General features: G+C 57.8%; 8 protein-coding genes across 8 annotated transcripts; 3 read left to right on the top strand and 5 right to left on the bottom strand.

Annotated features, from left to right (window-relative positions):
* Positions 1-33: 33 nt before the first annotated feature.
* PG986_014514 (HET-domain-containing protein) lies at positions 34-2,283 on the bottom strand (the record flags this gene model as incomplete). The annotated part of the gene is made up of 1 exon (XM_066850736.1): positions 34-2,283. The coding sequence occupies one exon, from the start codon at positions 2,281-2,283 to the stop codon at positions 34-36; it is 2,250 nt and encodes a 749-aa protein (XP_066692974.1).
* Positions 2,284-2,620: 337 nt separating this feature from the next.
* PG986_014515 (uncharacterized protein) lies at positions 2,621-3,589 on the bottom strand (the record flags this gene model as incomplete). Its single annotated transcript, XM_066850737.1, has 3 exons — positions 2,621-2,821; positions 2,961-3,123; positions 3,198-3,589. 3 exons carry the CDS (start codon positions 3,587-3,589, stop codon positions 2,621-2,623), a joined length of 756 nt encoding a protein of 251 aa, XP_066692975.1.
* A 487-nt stretch (positions 3,590-4,076) lies between these two features.
* PG986_014516 (uncharacterized protein) lies at positions 4,077-4,647 on the bottom strand (the record flags this gene model as incomplete). The annotated part of the gene is made up of 3 exons (XM_066850738.1): positions 4,077-4,234; positions 4,313-4,420; positions 4,461-4,647. 3 exons carry the CDS (start codon positions 4,645-4,647, stop codon positions 4,077-4,079), a joined length of 453 nt encoding a protein of 150 aa, XP_066692976.1.
* Positions 4,648-5,495: 848 nt separating this feature from the next.
* On the bottom strand, positions 5,496-5,822 carry PG986_014517 (uncharacterized protein; the record flags this gene model as incomplete). The annotated part of the gene is made up of 1 exon (XM_066850739.1): positions 5,496-5,822. One exon carries the CDS (start codon positions 5,820-5,822, stop codon positions 5,496-5,498), a length of 327 nt encoding a protein of 108 aa, XP_066692977.1.
* A 693-nt stretch (positions 5,823-6,515) lies between these two features.
* Positions 6,516-7,865, bottom strand: PG986_014518 (uncharacterized protein; the record flags this gene model as incomplete). The annotated part of the gene is made up of 3 exons (XM_066850740.1): positions 6,516-6,987; positions 7,071-7,450; positions 7,548-7,865. The coding sequence occupies 3 exons, from the start codon at positions 7,863-7,865 to the stop codon at positions 6,516-6,518; spliced, it is 1,170 nt and encodes a 389-aa protein (XP_066692978.1).
* Positions 7,866-9,629: 1,764 nt separating this feature from the next.
* PG986_014519 (uncharacterized protein) lies at positions 9,630-10,739 on the top strand (the record flags this gene model as incomplete). Its single annotated transcript, XM_066850741.1, has 3 exons — positions 9,630-9,683; positions 9,789-10,402; positions 10,493-10,739. 3 exons carry the CDS (start codon positions 9,630-9,632, stop codon positions 10,737-10,739), a joined length of 915 nt encoding a protein of 304 aa, XP_066692979.1.
* A 648-nt stretch (positions 10,740-11,387) lies between these two features.
* PG986_014520 (tetracenomycin polyketide synthesis O-methyltransferase TcmP) lies at positions 11,388-12,528 on the top strand (the record flags this gene model as incomplete). Its single annotated transcript, XM_066850742.1, has 2 exons — positions 11,388-12,069; positions 12,161-12,528. 2 exons carry the CDS (start codon positions 11,388-11,390, stop codon positions 12,526-12,528), a joined length of 1,050 nt encoding a protein of 349 aa, XP_066692980.1.
* A 1,773-nt stretch (positions 12,529-14,301) lies between these two features.
* Positions 14,302-17,218, top strand: PG986_014521 (uncharacterized protein; the record flags this gene model as incomplete). Its single annotated transcript, XM_066850743.1, has 4 exons — positions 14,302-15,689; positions 15,746-16,566; positions 16,655-16,739; positions 16,864-17,218. 4 exons carry the CDS (start codon positions 14,302-14,304, stop codon positions 17,216-17,218), a joined length of 2,649 nt encoding a protein of 882 aa, XP_066692981.1.
* Positions 17,219-18,272: the final 1,054 nt, after the last annotated feature.

The raw sequence follows: 18,272 nt of genomic DNA on the forward strand, positions 1-18,272 counted from the left end.
TTCGATTCGTCGCTCGCCTGCCAAATAGCTTAATTAATTAAGAACTAGAGACACCTGTTCATGTTCCAGCTTGTCCCACGACTCTGCCCGCACGTACCCGCTCGCCAGGCGGTACGCGACCCCTTCTTTCCACTCTACCCAGAGCACTGTATACCGCTCCGACCTTCTGACTGGGGCACCAATGACCCGCGTCTCCTGGTCCAGGGAGAATTCGCATACCCGAGACTTGTATATGGCCACCAGCTCTACCCGCAAGCCCCTCTCTTCCTGCCCATCGTGGCCATCGCCAAGACCCCTTCTCGGGAAAGCGCCCAGATCCGAGCGGTTGGGGAGGTAGAGTTCGCCCGCCTCGCACCCCAGGCTGTCGTAGAGTTCCACTTGGTTCATCCTATCTGCTTGGCAGCCCCACAGCCACACCCGCGTGGTCTCGCAGAAGAGATACGGCGTCTGGTTTGGCATAGTTCCCGGTGTGCCGACTTCGGGCACGGTGAACGGGTAGTACCAGCTGTCACTCTGACGGGTCTCGGGAGTCGGCGCTGGCATGGCGTCGTGGCGGAAGACGTAATCGGCGCACCCGTCCGGGTAGGGGCGTGGCCGGCCGAAGTGGTCGAGCCCGGGGGCCTCGTGGCGCGTCCACCCGGGAGGGAGCGGCTTGCTGAAGTCTTTGTACTTCTCCCGATCTTCAAACCACGTCGAGTTGATCTCTCGCCTTTGCGATGGGCCAGCGTCCGGGGATCGGGCGGTATACCATTTGGTAATGGGCACAGTCTCCTCGATCTCGTGGCTTCGGTTGTTAATCCGAGCCGCCTCGCCGTCGCGGCCCATAGTCACCCGGCCCTGCCACCCGATCCATGACCAGGAAGGAAGGTCCGACACCGACGATGAAAACGACCGGCCTTGTCTGTCTGGCCGGCGGGATGGGCTGCGCCGCCGGACTTTCGTCCTTAGCGACGGCCCATGTCTCCAGCCCAGCCCCCGCTCGAAGAACATCTCGGGTATCCCGTAGAGAAAGCCACCCGTGAACGCCCGGCTCAGCACCGTAAGCAGCCCGGAAATGGCGGGCAGAGCGTCTTCGTCGTACCGGAGGTCCCGCGCGTTGTAACGATCGACGACGGCGTCCAGTGCGCCCAGGTCGGGGAACCCGGCCAGCATGGCGGACATGTCCGGGTAGTCCGTGGGCTCCTCCATCTTGACCTCGGCGGCGGGCTGTACCTGCTCTTCGTGCAGGACGTGGCGGGCGCACTCCCAATGCAGCTCCTTTTCGTGGAAATAGATCTTGCGCGGCGATAGCAGCCGCTCCTGGAAGGTCCAGGCGCGCCGGTAATAGGGCAGCTCGGTCGACAAATGGCCGTCGAATCGGTAGACCTGCGGCCTGCGCACGACGAGCTTGTTCTCCTCCCCGAACGGGATGACTCGCTGATGCAGGTTTCGCGGCCCGGAAATGCCCCGGAGGCCCGGCAGTCCCTTCTCGACGTCGCCGTCGGCGCCGATGATGGTGACGACCGCGTTCGCGTAGACGGCTCCCATCTGCTGCAGGTGCTCCTCCTTCGCGAGGGTCGGGTCGCCGTCCGGGACACACAGCAAGTCTGCCCATAAGTAGCGCTCGCCGAGGACCGACGTAAGGCCCATGGCGTGTTGGACCATGGGCGGAACATACTCTGACGACGTCTCCGGTAGGCCCAACGCATTCGCCTGTTGAAGCGCGACCAGCGTCTCGGCGTCGATCCCCGGCGCTACGTATTCCCCGTAGGTGTAGCTCAACGCCACATAGGGAGCCGCCTCCGCTGCCGATCCGGGTACCAGGCACTTCCTCTCCACATCGATAAGCCAAGCCGGACGTGAGGGAAAAACGTGGATGAGGCTCTCGCACTTCGCGCCGTGCGAGGATAGGCACTCGTCCTTCCAGCGCTTGAGCATGTCCAGATCAGCCCAGTCGGGCTCCAGAACCCGCGTCGTGCCGGGATGGTCCGGCTTGTCGTCTGGCCGGGCGAGCAGCAAGTCCCAGAACACGCCCCCGCTATACGACTCGACGAGCCGGGGACTGGCTTCCTTGCCGGGTTTTCGGATGCTCATGGCGGCCGTGGCTCTGTATATGCCCGTGTTTTCCGAGCGGAGGACTTTGACGAAGCTCTCCACGAGGGGCCGGTGGATCGGGCATGGAGTAGAGAGTGCAGCTGCTGGTGGTCCGAAGCTTACGGCGTCTTTGAACGTCGGGTCGGTGAAGCGTCTCCAGATGTCCTGACAGGACTTGCAGCCGGACAGCAATTCCGGAGGGGCCGCCATTGTACAAGCGGAAAACTGGCGGTATATCTAGAATGTGTGGACGTCAACTCAGTTTACGTTGTTGGCAAGACCGAAACAGCCATATGGGAAATATATATAGTCAGTGGGTTCTTGGAAAATATCAACGAACGGCTGTATCAGCCGAGCCGCCGGTTGCTGCCTTGCGGATCCACCGAGGGCCCCTATATAAAATGGAGACGAAATAATAGTTCACGGACGCTAGGAGGCGTATAGTAGGTAGTAGGTCCACACTGTCAATCGATCTAATCCCAGGAAACAAGAGCTTTGCACCAAGATCCGCCACAAGACAATCATGCCGGTGGGTTTCTAGTCAAGATCAAATAACGGGTCTCCAATCCTGTAAAGCCTCGCTCTCCCTCGCCCGACGCATCGGCCCCGCCAAATCCGTCCCCGAGTCGTAGACAATGCCGAAATGGTCCCCGGCGTCCCCGGCCGCCGTGTACGGACACTGCGCGACGCTGGGCAGGAGAAACTGCCAGTACAAGGCCGGCAGCCCCACGGAGTTGAAGGTCTCAACCTCGGAAGGGAAGGCGGCGGCGGGGCGGAGAGGGGTCGCGTAAGCAGACGAAGAAAGAACGACGTTGGGCCGGTGGTCCGGCGCCGGGGACAGGGGAGACATAAGATGTATGGATGAGAAGTAGGTAGGGGTAGCTTACCTGCAGGTCAAATCCCATGATGGCGTCACTCCACTCTTTCCACACGTTGCCCGAGGAGGCGCCCTTGTAGTTCAGAATGTACGATAGGCGAGCGTCGTAGGCGTCAAAGGCTGCCTGGTCTTGGTAAAAGCCAGCTGGACCAAACTTGTCAAAATACACATCTCTGTTTCAAATAGGTTTTGCATTAGCGGCTGTGTTCTGTAAGTCTTCAGACACGGCCGAAAAGGCCAGACTTACCTTCGATAATCTCCCAGCAAAGAATTGGCATCGTGCGGGGAGATGAGCGCCTTGATCTCCTTGGTCCGGAGTTTCACGATAACTTTGTCCAGTGCGTCCAGCGTGGCATCGTTGTAAACGCCAAGGGACGTCTCCAGGGGAGGGACCGACGAAACGATCCTACTGCCTTTCTGACAGTTCCCGGCTGTCCGGCGGTTGACCCAGACCCGGACCACTTTGGCCCCATCCGTGGCCATGGCATTGATATAGGCGTCCTGGTCCCCGTCGGAAAGGCCCTGGAGATAGTACAAGTTTGCACCCCTCCATGAGTTGCCCGAGTCGTTGGCGCATGGGGTAAGCGCCGCCAGAGCGGCAGATGTCAGGATGCTGAGCCAGAACGGAGAGTTGACCATTTTGTCGTGATAGACCGTTGCTTAGATAGAGTGGATTGTCGGATTGCCTGATGGGGTTGTCTTCTCTGAACGCCACATATAGCTCGTGGATGTGAGACCCATCTTATAGTTGCCTACGGAGGCGAAAGTGCAAGTGTAGAACGGTCCAATGCTGACGCGGGGGTAAAACGTACGACTAAGCATGACTGGACGTAGTAACAGGGGTCGACGCCACACCATCACGACTTCGGACTTGGAAGTTCAGCTCAGGCAGGGATGGCATTGCGTAAGATTAGACAGTCTACTATTCGGCTCACATAGTGTACGTTGCAGGCTTTGATGGCCATTTCACCGCTATACACGCGGTTTCTTTTCCATTTTCCACCCTGGGTCTTACTACATATCGAAACCGCCTCGCCTCTCATGATCCCCGCCCTGTTCCGGCTCCCGTAGCACCATTCACAACACTTTTACCATGCCAAAGCTAAGCAAAAGGAATGCCAACGTTCTAGAGTACGATTGCGATCTGGCAGCGGCCGATCCTGTTTCGGAAGGCGACGCGGGCAACGTTGGGCGGCTCGAAGCCACACCCGGCGACGCGGTCGGGGATGCACTCGGACTGGACAGAGTCGTCGTCGCGGATGGCGTCGCCAACGCAGACACGGTCTTGGACAAGAGTACAAAGGATGCCGCCACTACTAAGCTCTGCAGACGAGAGACTCTAAATAAGGGGACTTGACTGACCTGCAGTACCATTCATCGCTGACCCCATTGCGCAGTAGCTCTCAAAGAGGTCCAGTGCTTGCGATAGGCCGGTAGATGTGTCGGGCAAGCAACGCTTAGCCGACTTCACTGCTGATTAGGTTGACATAGTGTGAGGAGCTGGCCGTACAAAAGCAGCTGTAGGACGTCGTCTTGCGGTGGTCGCCACAGCCTTGGGACATGTCTTTCACGATGGTATGCACTGGAACTTCGGCACAGGGTGGGAGATCCTGGTACCCAGGCAGGTTGTCGATGAAGATTCTCTGGGCCGTGATCGCCGGGACCAGGCAGATGTGTAGGAGCCGTCGCAGATACATCGTCACCACGAGCGGACAGCGGCTGAGTGACGCTGAGGGAAAGGAGGCAGAATAGTCTGGCGAGGTATGAGTCAGTGACGTCGGCGGGGACTATAAGTAATAATACATGCTTGGTGGCCAGGGAGTGAAGGCAGTGTGGTCAGCTTGGCATGGCGGTGGGGGGGTTGTCCAGGGGCCATATGCGATCGGTTCCAAAATAGGAAGGTTAAACCACAGGGGCTGAGCCTGTGATGGTGATGGACAACTATCTTTGGCTTGCCCGTGGGCCTTCAGCCGCAGCCTGATCTATTTCTACCAACCGCCCCCAAAGCTGAGGGCCCCAGAGGGGCTGTAGGCAGTCAAATGTGCAAGACTTTAATGGTTTGCGTAACACAGCAGATGTGCATACACGGCACATTCGTGCCGCACTGCCCCCCTCGGTCAAAATGTTGGATGATGTTTTCGTATTTATCGCTGGTTAGGGTTAGGGTTAGGATTCCATCACCCCAAGGCATATTACACGATACTGAGGATCCAGGAAGTAAGCCTTATTAAGATAGTATTGTGATCTAGGGAAGGATAGCCCACGTGAAAACAATCTGATATGACTACCGCTCATGGCCAGACCAACTCCATCCACCACCAAGGTGGCATCTCCTGATAATCATACATATACCGATCAATCCGTACAGTTTTCGTCGTCCCTTGGTCCACGTCCTCCATCGCGAAATCCATAAAACGAACGCATCGGGCCTAATCGGTACCCATGGCGTGATATCCCTCGAGGCGGGTATTCCATGCAACCTCATTAACCTCCCCGTCCCGTTTTAATTCCATCTCAAGTATTACCGACGCAGCAGCTGCTGCGTCTACTGCCGGCGGCTGCTGCGCTCCCCCTCGCTCACGTCCTCGACCAGCCGGTCGCCGCCCCGCGACGTGCCGCCGAGCGAGCGGCCGTGGGGGTCGAGCTCGGTGGTCTCGTGCAGGACGGGCTTGCCCGTCTCCTCGGTGGTGCGCTCGATGCGGCCGCCGTCGCGGCTGTTGTAGGAGCCGTGCTCGGTGAAGGACTTGCTGTGGTGCTGGTTTCCGTTGCCGCCGCTAGACGAGGAAGAAAAGGAGGACGAGACGAAGGTGGAGAAGGAGCTGCTGGAGTTGTTGTAGGTTTGGGTTTGCTGTTGGTGCTGGGAGGACGGCATGTTGGCTGAATCCAGGAGGTGTTTTTGGGTTTGTCGTGGGGTTATTGGTGGTATGAGGTGGTGTTGAGTTGGCGCTGAGCTGTAGCGTGTGGATGCGTGATTTGAAGTGGATTGAGAGCTTTGGAGGATGGAATGCGGGAGTTGGACGGGTGCTTGAGGAGTTGTCAGGTGTTTTGTTGTTTGTTGGATTGATGAGAAGGTTGCTCAACGAGAGGGCACCGGTATTTGAATCCGGGGATGTGACGTCATCTCTGCCCCGCCACTGACAAACTTACGTCAACATGTTTACCATTGTCTCACACCGCACCTGCCCGGCAAACAACGGACAAGGTGCAGAGTCCAGTCTGGCACGACTCCGAAGGTACAGCAGGTGAGAATCAGCAACCTTACTCGGGTCAGCACGTCCGCAAGTTGTCCGATCACATCAACACGCGGCGTGCTGGTCTCAGCCGCAAAAGCCCGGGCGCGTCGGCGAAAGGTGGGGTCTTCGGTCTTCCCCTGAGTACTGTCCGAGCAAAAGGAGGACAGAATGGACAGGTGCAGTAACAACAACGACGTTCTGGTGAAACAGAAGAAATTGGCATGAATGCCTCGAGTAACTTTAACTGTGCCGATCGTATCCTCGTCCGATAGTATACAGGTCCCCTATTGTACATCATCCCGGCCATCTGCCGGCCTGGCCAGGTAAAAAGTTCAACCCCACAGAACACAAGTGCCCCAGGCAGATTTAAAACGCACCCCCGTCTGTTGTCTCGGCAAACGACCGCTCTCCGGATCGTCGTGTCGCTCATCTATCCACGACGTCTGTACATTCAGGGCCTGCTGCTGCGTCGCGGCGCCGCCGCCGCCGGGCTTGTTGCCGATGATGACGACGGGGCTCAGCTGGATGTCCGAGCCGAGCTCGTTGAAGCCCTGGCTCCGCGGCTTGCTGCTGCCGCTGCCCTTCTTCGAGTACGAGTAGGCCGACTCGGGGCTCGGGTGCGACCGGTTCGAGGAGCCGAAGGTCCCGCGGAAGAGCGGGCGCAGGAAGGGCACGCAGGCCAGCGACACGGCCACGCCGATCTCGACGGTCGAGAAGAGGAAGGCGAGGAGGCCGGTGCCGGTCGGGTTGGTCGCGTCCAGGCTCGGGAGCAGGGTCTGTCGGTAGATGGTCACGGCGCAAGTGCTGTTTCGTCGTCGCCGTGTGTCAGCAATTAGGTATTATCCAGAAGGGACGGACGAGAGGGGTCGGGCACGCGGTGAACTTACATGAAGCCGACGCTGAACATGGCGAACAGCACAATCTTCTTGCGCAGCTGCAGCTGCAGGTTGTAGACAAAGGGGAGAGGGAGCAGCAGGACGATGACGTCGCTGACGACGTTGATGGCGCTGAGCCACTCGTAGTACAGCTTGACGTCGCCGCACTTGCCCTTGACCACGCCCGCCCAGTCGTAGTTCTTCTCGTAGGGCTGGCAGATGACCAGGCCCGTGATGAAGCCGAAGAAGTTGTAGGCGATGACGAAGCCGCCGACGACGCGGACGGCCAGCTTCATCCGCGGGATCGGCATCAGGGTCTGGTACATGGCCAGCACCGAGAGCTTGCTGGTCAGGACGCAGCAGTTCCAGAGCAGGGGCCAGGCGGCCATACACTAGACAGAGAGTTTCAGGCGTTAGTCACCGTTTGCACTGATAGCCATGCTGGTGCTGCGCGGGGGAAGCAAAAGAGAGGAAGGGAAGTAACCGTACCCTGAAGAACGTGTCGAGAGCATCCGGGCCGAACCGGACGGCGATGTCTTTCAGGTCGAAAGTGAAGCCGCCCCGGAAAACCATGAAGAAGTCGACGATGCAGAGCGCCAGCACGAACAAGAGCGCCGTCGCAATGCACCAGTCGCTGGCGTCGAGGGATGCGTTGGAGAACCGCGACCGCGCCACAAAGCGCATGGCGACAAGGGCGGTGGGGATAACCATGGTGAAGACGCACGTCACAATCATCCAGAACTGGCCGGCATTCTGGATGGGGATCGACTCATAGCCGTCGTTGGGGTTGCTGGGCGTGGTGACCATGGCGTTTGGTGTGACTGTCCTGCGCGTCTATAGGTTCCTCTTCCTGGAAGATGCACGACGTTGAGAGAGCTCGGTTGGAACAAGTTCTTTCTCTGGTAAGCGTGTCGTTTCCTGGGTCTCAGTATGGGATTAAGGCGCTTTCTTATCCAACGGCATACTGATGGTTTTAGCAACGATAACACACGGTCGAGTTCCCGATGTGCCGTTGTACTAAGAACCGGATCGTAAGCCCATGGGAAAGTCCGCCGATGTCGATGGACTGTTTACCGTATCGAGCCAAAATGCTCAATGATAGGCATTAGCATGAATCTAATGAAGAACGCCGATCGGTGCAAATAGGTTGAGCAAACTTGGCCAAACCGTAGTCGACACTAATAAGTCAACGTATCCCATGGGGATGGGAGGGAGTCGTAAGATGGGATACCCCTAATATGATGAGACATAGTGGCGGATGGGAGAGAGGGTGTCTTCTCTAAGTGAGATGGTCAGCGGCAGTAACCTATGCAGAAGCCTGCGTCCTGCATCTCCCGTATAACGACGATCAATGGGAGGATGGGAGGTCCAGCCAGGGGGTCCCCAGGTACTGCTGACTCCGGCACCGCGCGGCAGCTACTGGCCCCCATTTTAACCGTTGCCTGCCCCCATCAGCCCAAATCGCACACCGGTCAGACCAGGGTCTTGGGCTTCCTATTGGTCCAGCCCAGATCCGGCTTCAGAGATCCTGGCCGATCCGGTAAGGAGGGAGAGGGCCAGCCCATAAGCCCGCACGATCCGTCGTCAGCCTTGACGCGATCCTCGGCAGATTCATCTCGCTGGATGCATTCGAAAGGAGTTTACCCGAGTTCCAGCGTCGCGAACGAAGAGCTGTCAATTATGACAAGCCCAAAGGAAGTGGCGGTCTGGTTGTCAAATTTCGTTTCGTCCGTCTCTTCACGAATGGTTGCAAGCGATGTTACGTACTTGACACAAGGGCTGGATGACGGCTGCAACCCTACGACCGAGAACTGGGTGAGCGTATTTAAAGCGTCCGTTTTCTGCGAGGCCAACCGAGATGGAGAGTACCACAAGGCTCCAGGGGTGTTGCCGGCGCGGCAAACTCCCTCCAGCAAGGAGCGGTCGTCCGGTTCGAAACGCGACAGCCGATGAGATTGCCGTTTCCAGGCATTGATAGTCGCGTTGGCATCCGCCCCGCTTGGGTTCAGCGATGTGCAAGCATGGGGGATCGATCGAGGATGGGCATCCTATAGGCCAATGCGGACTATATGAGTCCACCGCGGATGCGATCCCGTACGGACATTTCGAATCTTCGCGCTTCCTGTCAGATCCTGGGTGCTTGGTAGCCCAGCCCTTGGCAGGACCTGGCAGTTTGGTAAGACCCACCCGTGGACTCCGCCATGCAACCAGTTTCGAATTTTAGATTGTTTGGCACACTCCTGCAGCAACTTGTGTCGTTTTGGAGACCCAGCGTGGCAGTGGATCTGCATCACGCCAATCCACTGTCGACTATGCTCCCAGACCTCACATGACTGGGCCGGCGGTATATCCCCTGGATAGGGAGGATGCCGCCGGCAGTGGTAGGAAAAGGGGGGTATCGAGGGTCTTGTTAAGGGCTGACGTGTCTGCACCTTGTCGAAGGGACCATCATAAGCATCTCGCACCGGTAACACTTTTGAGAACTGAAGTTTCAGTATTATTACCTTGTATCCGACAACTACACACATCTAGACTCCCCTCCCCAGCCAGGCCATAGTAGCAAGACGCAAGATGGGTTCCTACGTAGCCGACCAGCGGAAGGTGGTGATCATCACGGGCGCTACCGTAAGTCCGCTCTTTCCTCACGCTTCTTGCCCCAGTTCCCCCTCCCCAAACCCGCTCGTCCGTCGACGATCATTTTTCTGACTTGCCCTCTGCCGTGGCGCACAGAGCGGAATCGGCCGTGTCCTCGCGCACCGCCTCCACGCCCGCGGCTACAACGTCGCCCTGACGGGCCGCCGGGTGCCCGAGGGCGAGGCGCTGGCCCAGACGCTGGACCCGACGGGCCGCACGGCGCTCTTCGCCGAGTGCCACGTCGAGTCGTACGACTCGCAAAAGGCCGTCTTCGCGGCCGTCTGGCGCCAGTGGGCGCGCGTCGACGCCCTCGTCGCCAACGCCGGCATCGTCGACAAGGAGTCCCGGTACGGCCTCCTGGCGCGCCGCGCCGGCGCCTCGGTCGACGACGTGCCGCCCTGCCCGGACCTGGGGTGCGACGACGCCGACTTCAAGGGCGTCGTGTACGGGACCCAGCTGTTCACGCACTACATGCGCCACAACCCGCCCGGCGTCAAGGGCAAGATCGTGGTTACGGGCAGTATTGTTGCCATCTACCCCTGCCCGACGTTCCCCGAGTACTGCGCCGTCAAGGCGGCGGCGCTGCAGTGGGTTCGCGGCATGGCGCCCATGCTGCTGTTGAAGGAGAATATCACCATCAATACTGTGCTGCCCAACGCGTACGACACGGGGATCATGCCTGATTTCAAGGAGGCATACCTCGATGAGCAGTAAGCAACAACACTCTCGCATCTCACCTTACCTCGCACCCTTTTTTATGATTTCCTTGCTTACTATTGGACTGGATTGGAATTGTGTAGTCTGACCCAGAAGGAATGCCTCATGTCGGCCTACGAGGTCTTCCTGGAGGACGAGTCGCACACCAAGAACGGCCAGGCCGTGGAGACGGCCTTCGACTCGCACTACTACCATGACGTGCCCGCGTACAAGAGCGGCATTGTCATCGAGAGGACGGACAAGGTCTACGAGCCGTGGTTCCAGTGGATGCACGGCGAGAAGAGCGGGCTGCCGGATGCGTACAAGGAGCCGCTGAGGAAGATGAAATAAGCACCGATGTGATAAATGGAGTTTATTAGATTCAAGCCTAGGAATGTCAGCAGATTTCGTTAACGTTTGCGGCTTGCTTGCCGACGTCGTAAGTAGTTTGTACTAGCGAACGGTCTTAATTTCACACAGATGTGTCAGCCCGGCACTTGGGTGTTAGGCTTAGCCATGACGAGGTAGACATCGAAATTACCCTGCACCTGTAAGTCCGTGTGGTTTTGACCATGATAAAATGCAATGCCGGATAGAAAAGAAGAACACGTGCAGGAGTCTCGGGCAATCCACCGCCATGGAATTATGCAAAGCACAAAACTTACCCCGAAACGTGGCGTCGGTCAACGGCCAAGCCTAGTGCCGGCTGGAATTGTTCCCCTTATTCAAACCTTCATGACTCGATTGGTGGCTGTGAATACAGAAAAAAGACGACGTACTCGGTTTCGGTGGGCGGTACACCCATGTGGTGGTGAAAGCTTAACAACAGATGACTTTACTACCACCCCCATCGGCAACCACCAGCGGCCCCGGCGACCGACCTACTTTTCCTTCATTACTGCCAGAAATCCATACCTATACGCATTGTTGTGACAGACCGCAGTGGGCTTCGTCAAATGTCGTGACTTAATCATCAATTCTTCAGGCAGAAAGCAGACTATGACCTGGCAGTTTGTCGACCATCACAAGAATTCACAGACGGCTTTCGACGACAACTACGACATGGCGCAGGGTAGCACCAAGCCCTCGGGAGCAAAAGACGCCAAGACCAAGTCCCACGATAAGGGCGAATCCGCCACATCGTCCACGACAGCCTCCACCATGGGCAACGGCCGCCAAGTACCCGGAGCCACCTCGTCGTCGTCGGCATCGTCGGGCCCTGGCCCCCGGATCACCCTCACGGGCGCGCAGCAGACCAACCTCTCGACCCTGTGCGCGCGGGCCCAGGACGCCAAGTCGGCGAGGCCGCTCCTCAACGACCGGTGGGCGCTGCACGTGCTGGAGCAGGTGCCGGGCTACGACTTTGCGGGCGTCGCGCCGGGCGCCCTCGCGGGCGCGGCCGTGGTGAACCGGGCCCTGACGCTCGACCGGTGGGCCGCATCCTTCTTGGAGCGGAACCCGCGCGCCACCGTGATCCACCTGGCCTGCGGGCTCGACAGCCGCTGTCTCCGGCTGCGTTGGGGCGGAGACGGGGCCGACAAAGCCGGGATGGCCGCGAAGGGCGCGTTTTCGGACGTCTGCTGGGTCGACTTGGACCTCCCCGACGTTGTGGCGCTGCGGCGGCAGCTGCTCCCCCTCGCCCTCGGGGCCGGGGGTCGACTACCGCCTCATCGCGGCCTCGGTAGCCGAAGAAGCGTGGCTTCACGACATTCCCGCCGACCGGCCGACCCTGGTCATCATGGAGGGCCTAACCATGTACCTGACGGAAAAAGACGGCGTCGCGCTGCTGCGACGCCTGCTGAAGCGCTTTCCCTCGGGCTCCCTCGTCTTCGACTGCGTGGGCTCCCTCGTGCTGCGCGCGCAGGGCCTCATCGGCGTGCTGCGGCACACGGGCGCCACCTTCGCCTGGGCCGTCGACCACCCGCGCTACCTGGAGCTGCTGGACGAGCGGCTGCGGCTCGTCGAGACGGCGGAGCTGCTGGACCTGATGGCCCGCGTCGTCGTCGAGGGCGAGGCGCTGCCGGCGCCCGTCCGGTGGGCGCTGCGGGGGCTGGGGTACGTGCCGTGTTTGGGCGCGGTGGCGGAGCATGTGGTGCGGGATATAATAGCGCCCATGAATATCGTGCGGTTCGAGTTTTAGATGGATGGATGGGTTCCCGGTTGGTCGGGGTCCTTTGGGGGGACTAGGTGAAGGACGGACTGGGGCCAGGTTTGGGAAGGGGCTCATGGGTATGCGTCGAATCAAAACGTTGTATCTGTATTAGTATGAGTGTGGATGAACATTTCATAGGCACATTGGATAGACCGACAGGGTCAATTCATGAAGGGAAACCCCGGACCGCCGCTATGTCAAATGATGTTTTCACAATGGAGTTCTGCCTGGCAGGATTCACCGGGCTGCCGTCAATAGGGATTGATTAGTTGAGATCTCTGCGTGTCTCTGCCGCTTACGTACAGATCTTGATCGGCGGTCCGGCCAAACTCGGAGCTCACCGAAAGCCCGCTTACGGTCCGAGTCGCCAATACACAGCGCCCTATTAGCGGTGGTAGCAAATGCCGAGAGCGGACATGTGGGTGGGGCTGATGATATCGGCCGCTGGATTGGCTGCAACCCGGGTACGAGATGCATCCCCTGGTCTGGGTACACCGTCTATAAAACTACTACAATATCTCTTTCACTCTAGTTGGGATTATATATGTCGAAACGACACAGTCCCGCGATCCGCAGTTTGTGAATGATGATGATGTCAAATTAGTGTTCAACACCCGGAGGTGGACTCATCTACTCTAAAGGCCCTCAGGGGGCGACTCGATCGATACAAGGTGACCAGAAACGACAGTGTGGTGGCAGAAAAGACCCCGAAGAGGAAAAGCCACGAACAGTTTGTAAATCATACAAAACGAATATTGAACTTCATTACACATACAAACCCGGAAACATGCATCCGTCACTTCTCTTTTCTCTTGCTGACCTCCTCAGTCTGTCGACCTTTGTAGCTGCAACCCCTTTAAAAAACGAAGAAACCCAAATCCCTCGTTCCCGTAAAAACTTTTGTAAGTTCAAAGGGATGATCCGGGCCGCATGGCTTGGCGGCTGTCTGGGTATCTAGTCTAGCGTGTCGCTTTAGTCCGTAACAGAATTGCATAGTCCTGGGCACCCGTCATTTTGCGTCACTGCCGTTTTCAGTCTCAAGCCAAAGGTGGTGAATAACGTAGCAGCAGGCAGACCTTCCCATACTCCGGTTCTCATGACCAACCCTGATAATGGAGCAGGTGTAACTGATCACCGCCTCAGTGGAGCAAAAAAGTCTAGACTGCACTTGCGTCCCGCATGCTTTAGGCTGTAAACAGCTAGTGGTGAAGATCATTTAAGGGGTTAAACAGGAGGCTAGAATATGCTAGAGAATATAACTAGATCTAGTATAGGGCTCCTTTCTATAGTCTATTCTAGATCTTCCCCGGCGAGAGTAATATGGACCCCCTCCACAGCGCGGCTGCTGGCGCTAAAGAGAAATTCTTTCCTCTTTCACCAACCCCTGAGATTAGCAGCCAATCAATGACCGATATTAACATGGCGTTTACTCAAGCTCAGCTCGCCACATGGTCAACTATTCATGACCTAATCCAGGACTGTTGGAAGTTAGCAATGGCCCGAATAGAGAGCTAATACCTATGCCAATTTCTCTATCTCCTGGCTAAGCTTTCTGTTGAGCTTGTTTTGATGACAATCGCCACGTTCTAGGTGCGCCGGCTCCATTATCTAGCATTAGTAACTGAGCTCGTGCCCTCAAGAGAGAAACGGCATTGCCCGAACTTGTGTCTTATAAGTGGTGTCTTTAGGCTGGCTTCCAAGTTCGTTCATGTGCCGAGCATCTTGTTGTCCTCGTATTGCGTTACCCCCGGTGTTGACAAGATGGACGCCCCGGTTTCGCGAGTATTGTGGCGCCTGCTGATGGCCTCCGCGGTCACAGTCGGAGAGGGCTCGAAGTGCCGCCACAATCCATCCTCGGGTGTGACCCTGTCGTCAAACTCACTTCCATATGCGACTTCGTTGTCCAAATCGCTTGCACCTGCAGCTTCGTCGTCAGCTTCTGTTACGGCTACTGATTCACCGACCTCCACGGACACGGCTACGGACGGAACCTCTCCGTTGTCAACGCTTACGGATACAAACACTGATGACGGTGCCACGGGCACCTCTACTACGGACTCGTCGACCATGACGTCGATGCCAGATTCATTATCGTCAATCGTGTCATCGATCCTCGATGCGAAAAGCTCCGGTATCTTGACGGTTACCGTTCAAACGGGCACATCGACAGGCACCGACGATGGGCACCTGACCATTACATTACCTACTTCGACAAACACCGGTGACACCATTTCGACTACGGCGCCTCCGGCCGACACCGTTTCGACTACGGCGCCTTCGGGCGACACCGTTTCGACTACGGTGCCTCCGAGCGGCACCACCCTCGGCACCTCAGATGGAATTACAGAGTCCCCCACGGCTCCTACGTCCACGGGCACGGATACATCGGACCCGACAAATACAGCCGAGACTGAGACGACCCCGACCACTTTCAATACCGCGGACTACACCTACTACGAGGTCTCTTTGCCCGTGGAATTCACCACCACCCTGGACGGCTCAGCCACGCCGACCACTACGTCGTACTATTCCATTACCAACACGCCCACGCCATCCTGCTTCATCGACGCTACCAACCAGGACCAGGCCTTTAAGCTGTCGATTGGGTCGTCGGGTACTCTGTTGATTCCCAAGAATGGCATCATTGGTGCTTTAGTCAACTCAGACTTCCCCAGCCAACCACCTGCTGGTTCCGACCCCGCGACTACACAGGAGGATCCCAGTGGAGCCCAGGCGAATGAGGATTACTACAAGAATCTTCCCACCTACAGCTTTCAGGAGACCGCTGATGGCCCTAAAGGATTCTACGATCTGGTCGCTACAGTCAGCGGGGTCACGACTTATGTCGCCTTGAAGCGTAGTACTATGGAGGTTCGCACAACCACGCATAGCACGGAAGGCCAGACGCCAGACGCCGATGGCTTGATCACCAGCATCTTCAGCTTCTCTTGCGACGGCCGTATGGTAGTAAGCGACCTGTCGGGGACCGTCTACATTTGGCGGATCTCAGCGGATGGCGTCAGCACCGAGATGGCGGCAGGAACTCCTGACACCGATACCGAGGTTCTTCTGACTCCCACCACGATGCCGCCGGGGTACGATCCCGACGCTGGGACTCAACAGCCCACCTTGTCGAAGAGGCACCCACGGTATGCGGCTATGGCCAACGCCAACGTCCTGGAAGCGCGAATGAGTCCCTACACAGATGGTCAGCAGGCCCGCGTACCGCCGTACCCCCGAACCTGTACGCCGACAAACGGTACGGAGCGCGGGATATGAGCTCCAACGGCTGCGGATCCGGCTCGACCGCGGCCTGGATCCCGCAGCTGAACTTTGGCCAGTGCTGCGACTTCCACGATTACTGCTACGACAACTGCAGGACCGGGGACAACGAGCTATGCCACAGCCAGTACTGCTACCCCGGCGAGTGGGAGCGCTGCAACTCGGCCTTCTACAACTGCATGCACCAGACGGCGTGCCCGCAGTTCTCGTGGTGGGGCCATGCGCTGCGGCGCGTGCTGTGCGAGGAGGAGGCCCTCTTCTACGCCTGGGTCGTGACGACGTACAAGGGGTCCGACGCCTTCCGGGACGCCAACAACCGCTGCGACGCGTACTGCCCGGACACGGGCAAGCCGCTCTGCTACGGCCAGTGCCTGAACTACGACTGGGACGACAACAACTGCGGCAACTGCCGCATCGCGTGCGACACGGGCCACCACTTCAACTGCCGCAGCGGCCAGTGCGTCTGCACCGCCGACACCGCCAACGACAGCAACAACTGCGGCGGCTGCGTCAACAAGTGCCCCTACAAGACGCACTGCAGCGGCGGCCAGTGCGTGTGCGACGAGGACACGTGCGGCAGCTTGTGCGTCAACAAGAAGTCGCACCCCCGCAACTGCGGCACCTGTGGCAACGTCTGCAAGACCGGCTACTGCTTCCAGGGAGAGTGCGTCGATCCGAACGGGACGCCGACGTCTGGGCCGCCGCAATGTCTCCCCACGGATGCGGTGAAGAACGGTGGTTTCGGTATGTACACTGCCCTGAGCCCCTCTTGAACGAAACCAATGCGTACAGGTTTTACGACCTTTTGCTGATATTTGATGACTCCATACAGACACCGTTGTCGATGCCGGCAATGCTCCCCCGTGGCAGTTCAGCCCGGATACGACTGGTACCATCGACTACAGCGGACAGAATGCGTAAGTTACCGTACCCTTTCGCATCCCCCCTCCCCGACAAGCACCGTATTCGTGATGGAACACTCCTTCCTGTTTCACTTACAATAAGGGAAAATACATGCTGACTTTTCGCCTTCTTTCCTAGTTCCATCTCCTTTATCAAGGAAGGCGAGCCCTTCGCCTGGGAGGAGTTCTACTTCAACACGGGCTCGCCCGTGCTGTCCCAGGCCATCACGGTCTGCCCGGGCGCCAACTACGAGCTGACGTTCACCATGGGCGCCGTGGTCTTCTACCCGGGCAACCTGGTCGCCACCGTCATGGGCCAGGCGGTGGCCAACATCCAGCTGCTCGGCGACCCCACCAAGGGCTACGGGCCGTACCCCTTCTCGGTCCCGGCCTCGGCCGACACGTTCGCGTACACGAGCGTGGAGTTCCAGGTCCAGGCGCCGCTCTGGGGCAACACGGTCTTCGTCGACGATGTCTCCATCTACCAGCCCTAACCGAGCAACCCCCTGAACGTAGCAGGGTCGGGGTTGAGGGGCTCGGGGAGACGGGGTGGCGGTTCTCGCGATGTATTTAGCGAAGCGTAATTTCAAAGACAGAGACGAATATACACTGCAATGTCAAGAACGCTCTCATAAGAGAAACGTGCTACCGGTGAATTATTGCCCACGTCCGTGACTTGTCTTGATGTCTCAAGTAGGCCAATCTCCACATCCGCGGAAAGCGCCATGGTTCAGGGGCTGGGTTAACTTCAACGAGGACTGGGAAGGTCGGCTCAAGGCATTGCCCATTTCTTTGCCGTGTTGTCAGTAACTATAACTGGTAAAAAGCCCGACGTGTGGACTCTGTCACAATTATACACGAACGACGTTTTATTTTCTACCAAGCAATTCTGGCTACAACCGGGGATTAAAGCGGAAATTGGAAGTGGAACAGTGACGAGCCTAGTAAATACGGTGTATTTAACAATGTTTATCTGCTTATGTAGAGGGGAAAAAAGGGGCAAACAACGAGTCGCTGATGAAAGGGATGAAATACTCAGGCTCAGGGACACTTACTCACTGGGAGGACTTAACCACACCTCCAAGTACTTGAGATAATACGAGAGTAAAACCGTGGAAATCTCAAAAGTGGCGTGATCTCTCCCGTGTCCCCGAAGAGAAGGAGGCCGTCGTCCTCCAGGTCGCCCATGGTAGCGGCGGCCACCATGCTGATGTGGGCGGCAGGATAAACCCCCTCTTTCATGTCGGCCTCCTCTCTGTAGAAATCCACTACAACTTAGATCCAGCTCCTTGCTCGGAACCGCTAATGTTAGTTTCAACTGCTTCCTCTTGTAGAGAAGGTCAGAAGGCCTTTGCCTGAGCTTCAGGAACGGGCGGTTCCGGGTTAGCATATCCTCCCAGCGTATGACCACTCTGGGTATGAAGCTAATCATAGGTCTCTGCCGCTGCAAGGGGGCCGCATTAGAGGGATGTTGCGCCATGATGAAGTCGTCATGTTGCGCAGCCATCGCCAGGGCCGTCAGAGGGGCCTCTTCGTCCTGCTTGCTCC

This window comes from Apiospora aurea, assembly GCF_038362705.1.
Source record: "Apiospora aurea strain CBS 24483 chromosome Unknown utg000010l_segment0_segment0, whole genome shotgun sequence".
Classification (NCBI taxonomy): domain Eukaryota; kingdom Fungi; phylum Ascomycota; class Sordariomycetes; order Amphisphaeriales; family Apiosporaceae; genus Apiospora; species Apiospora aurea.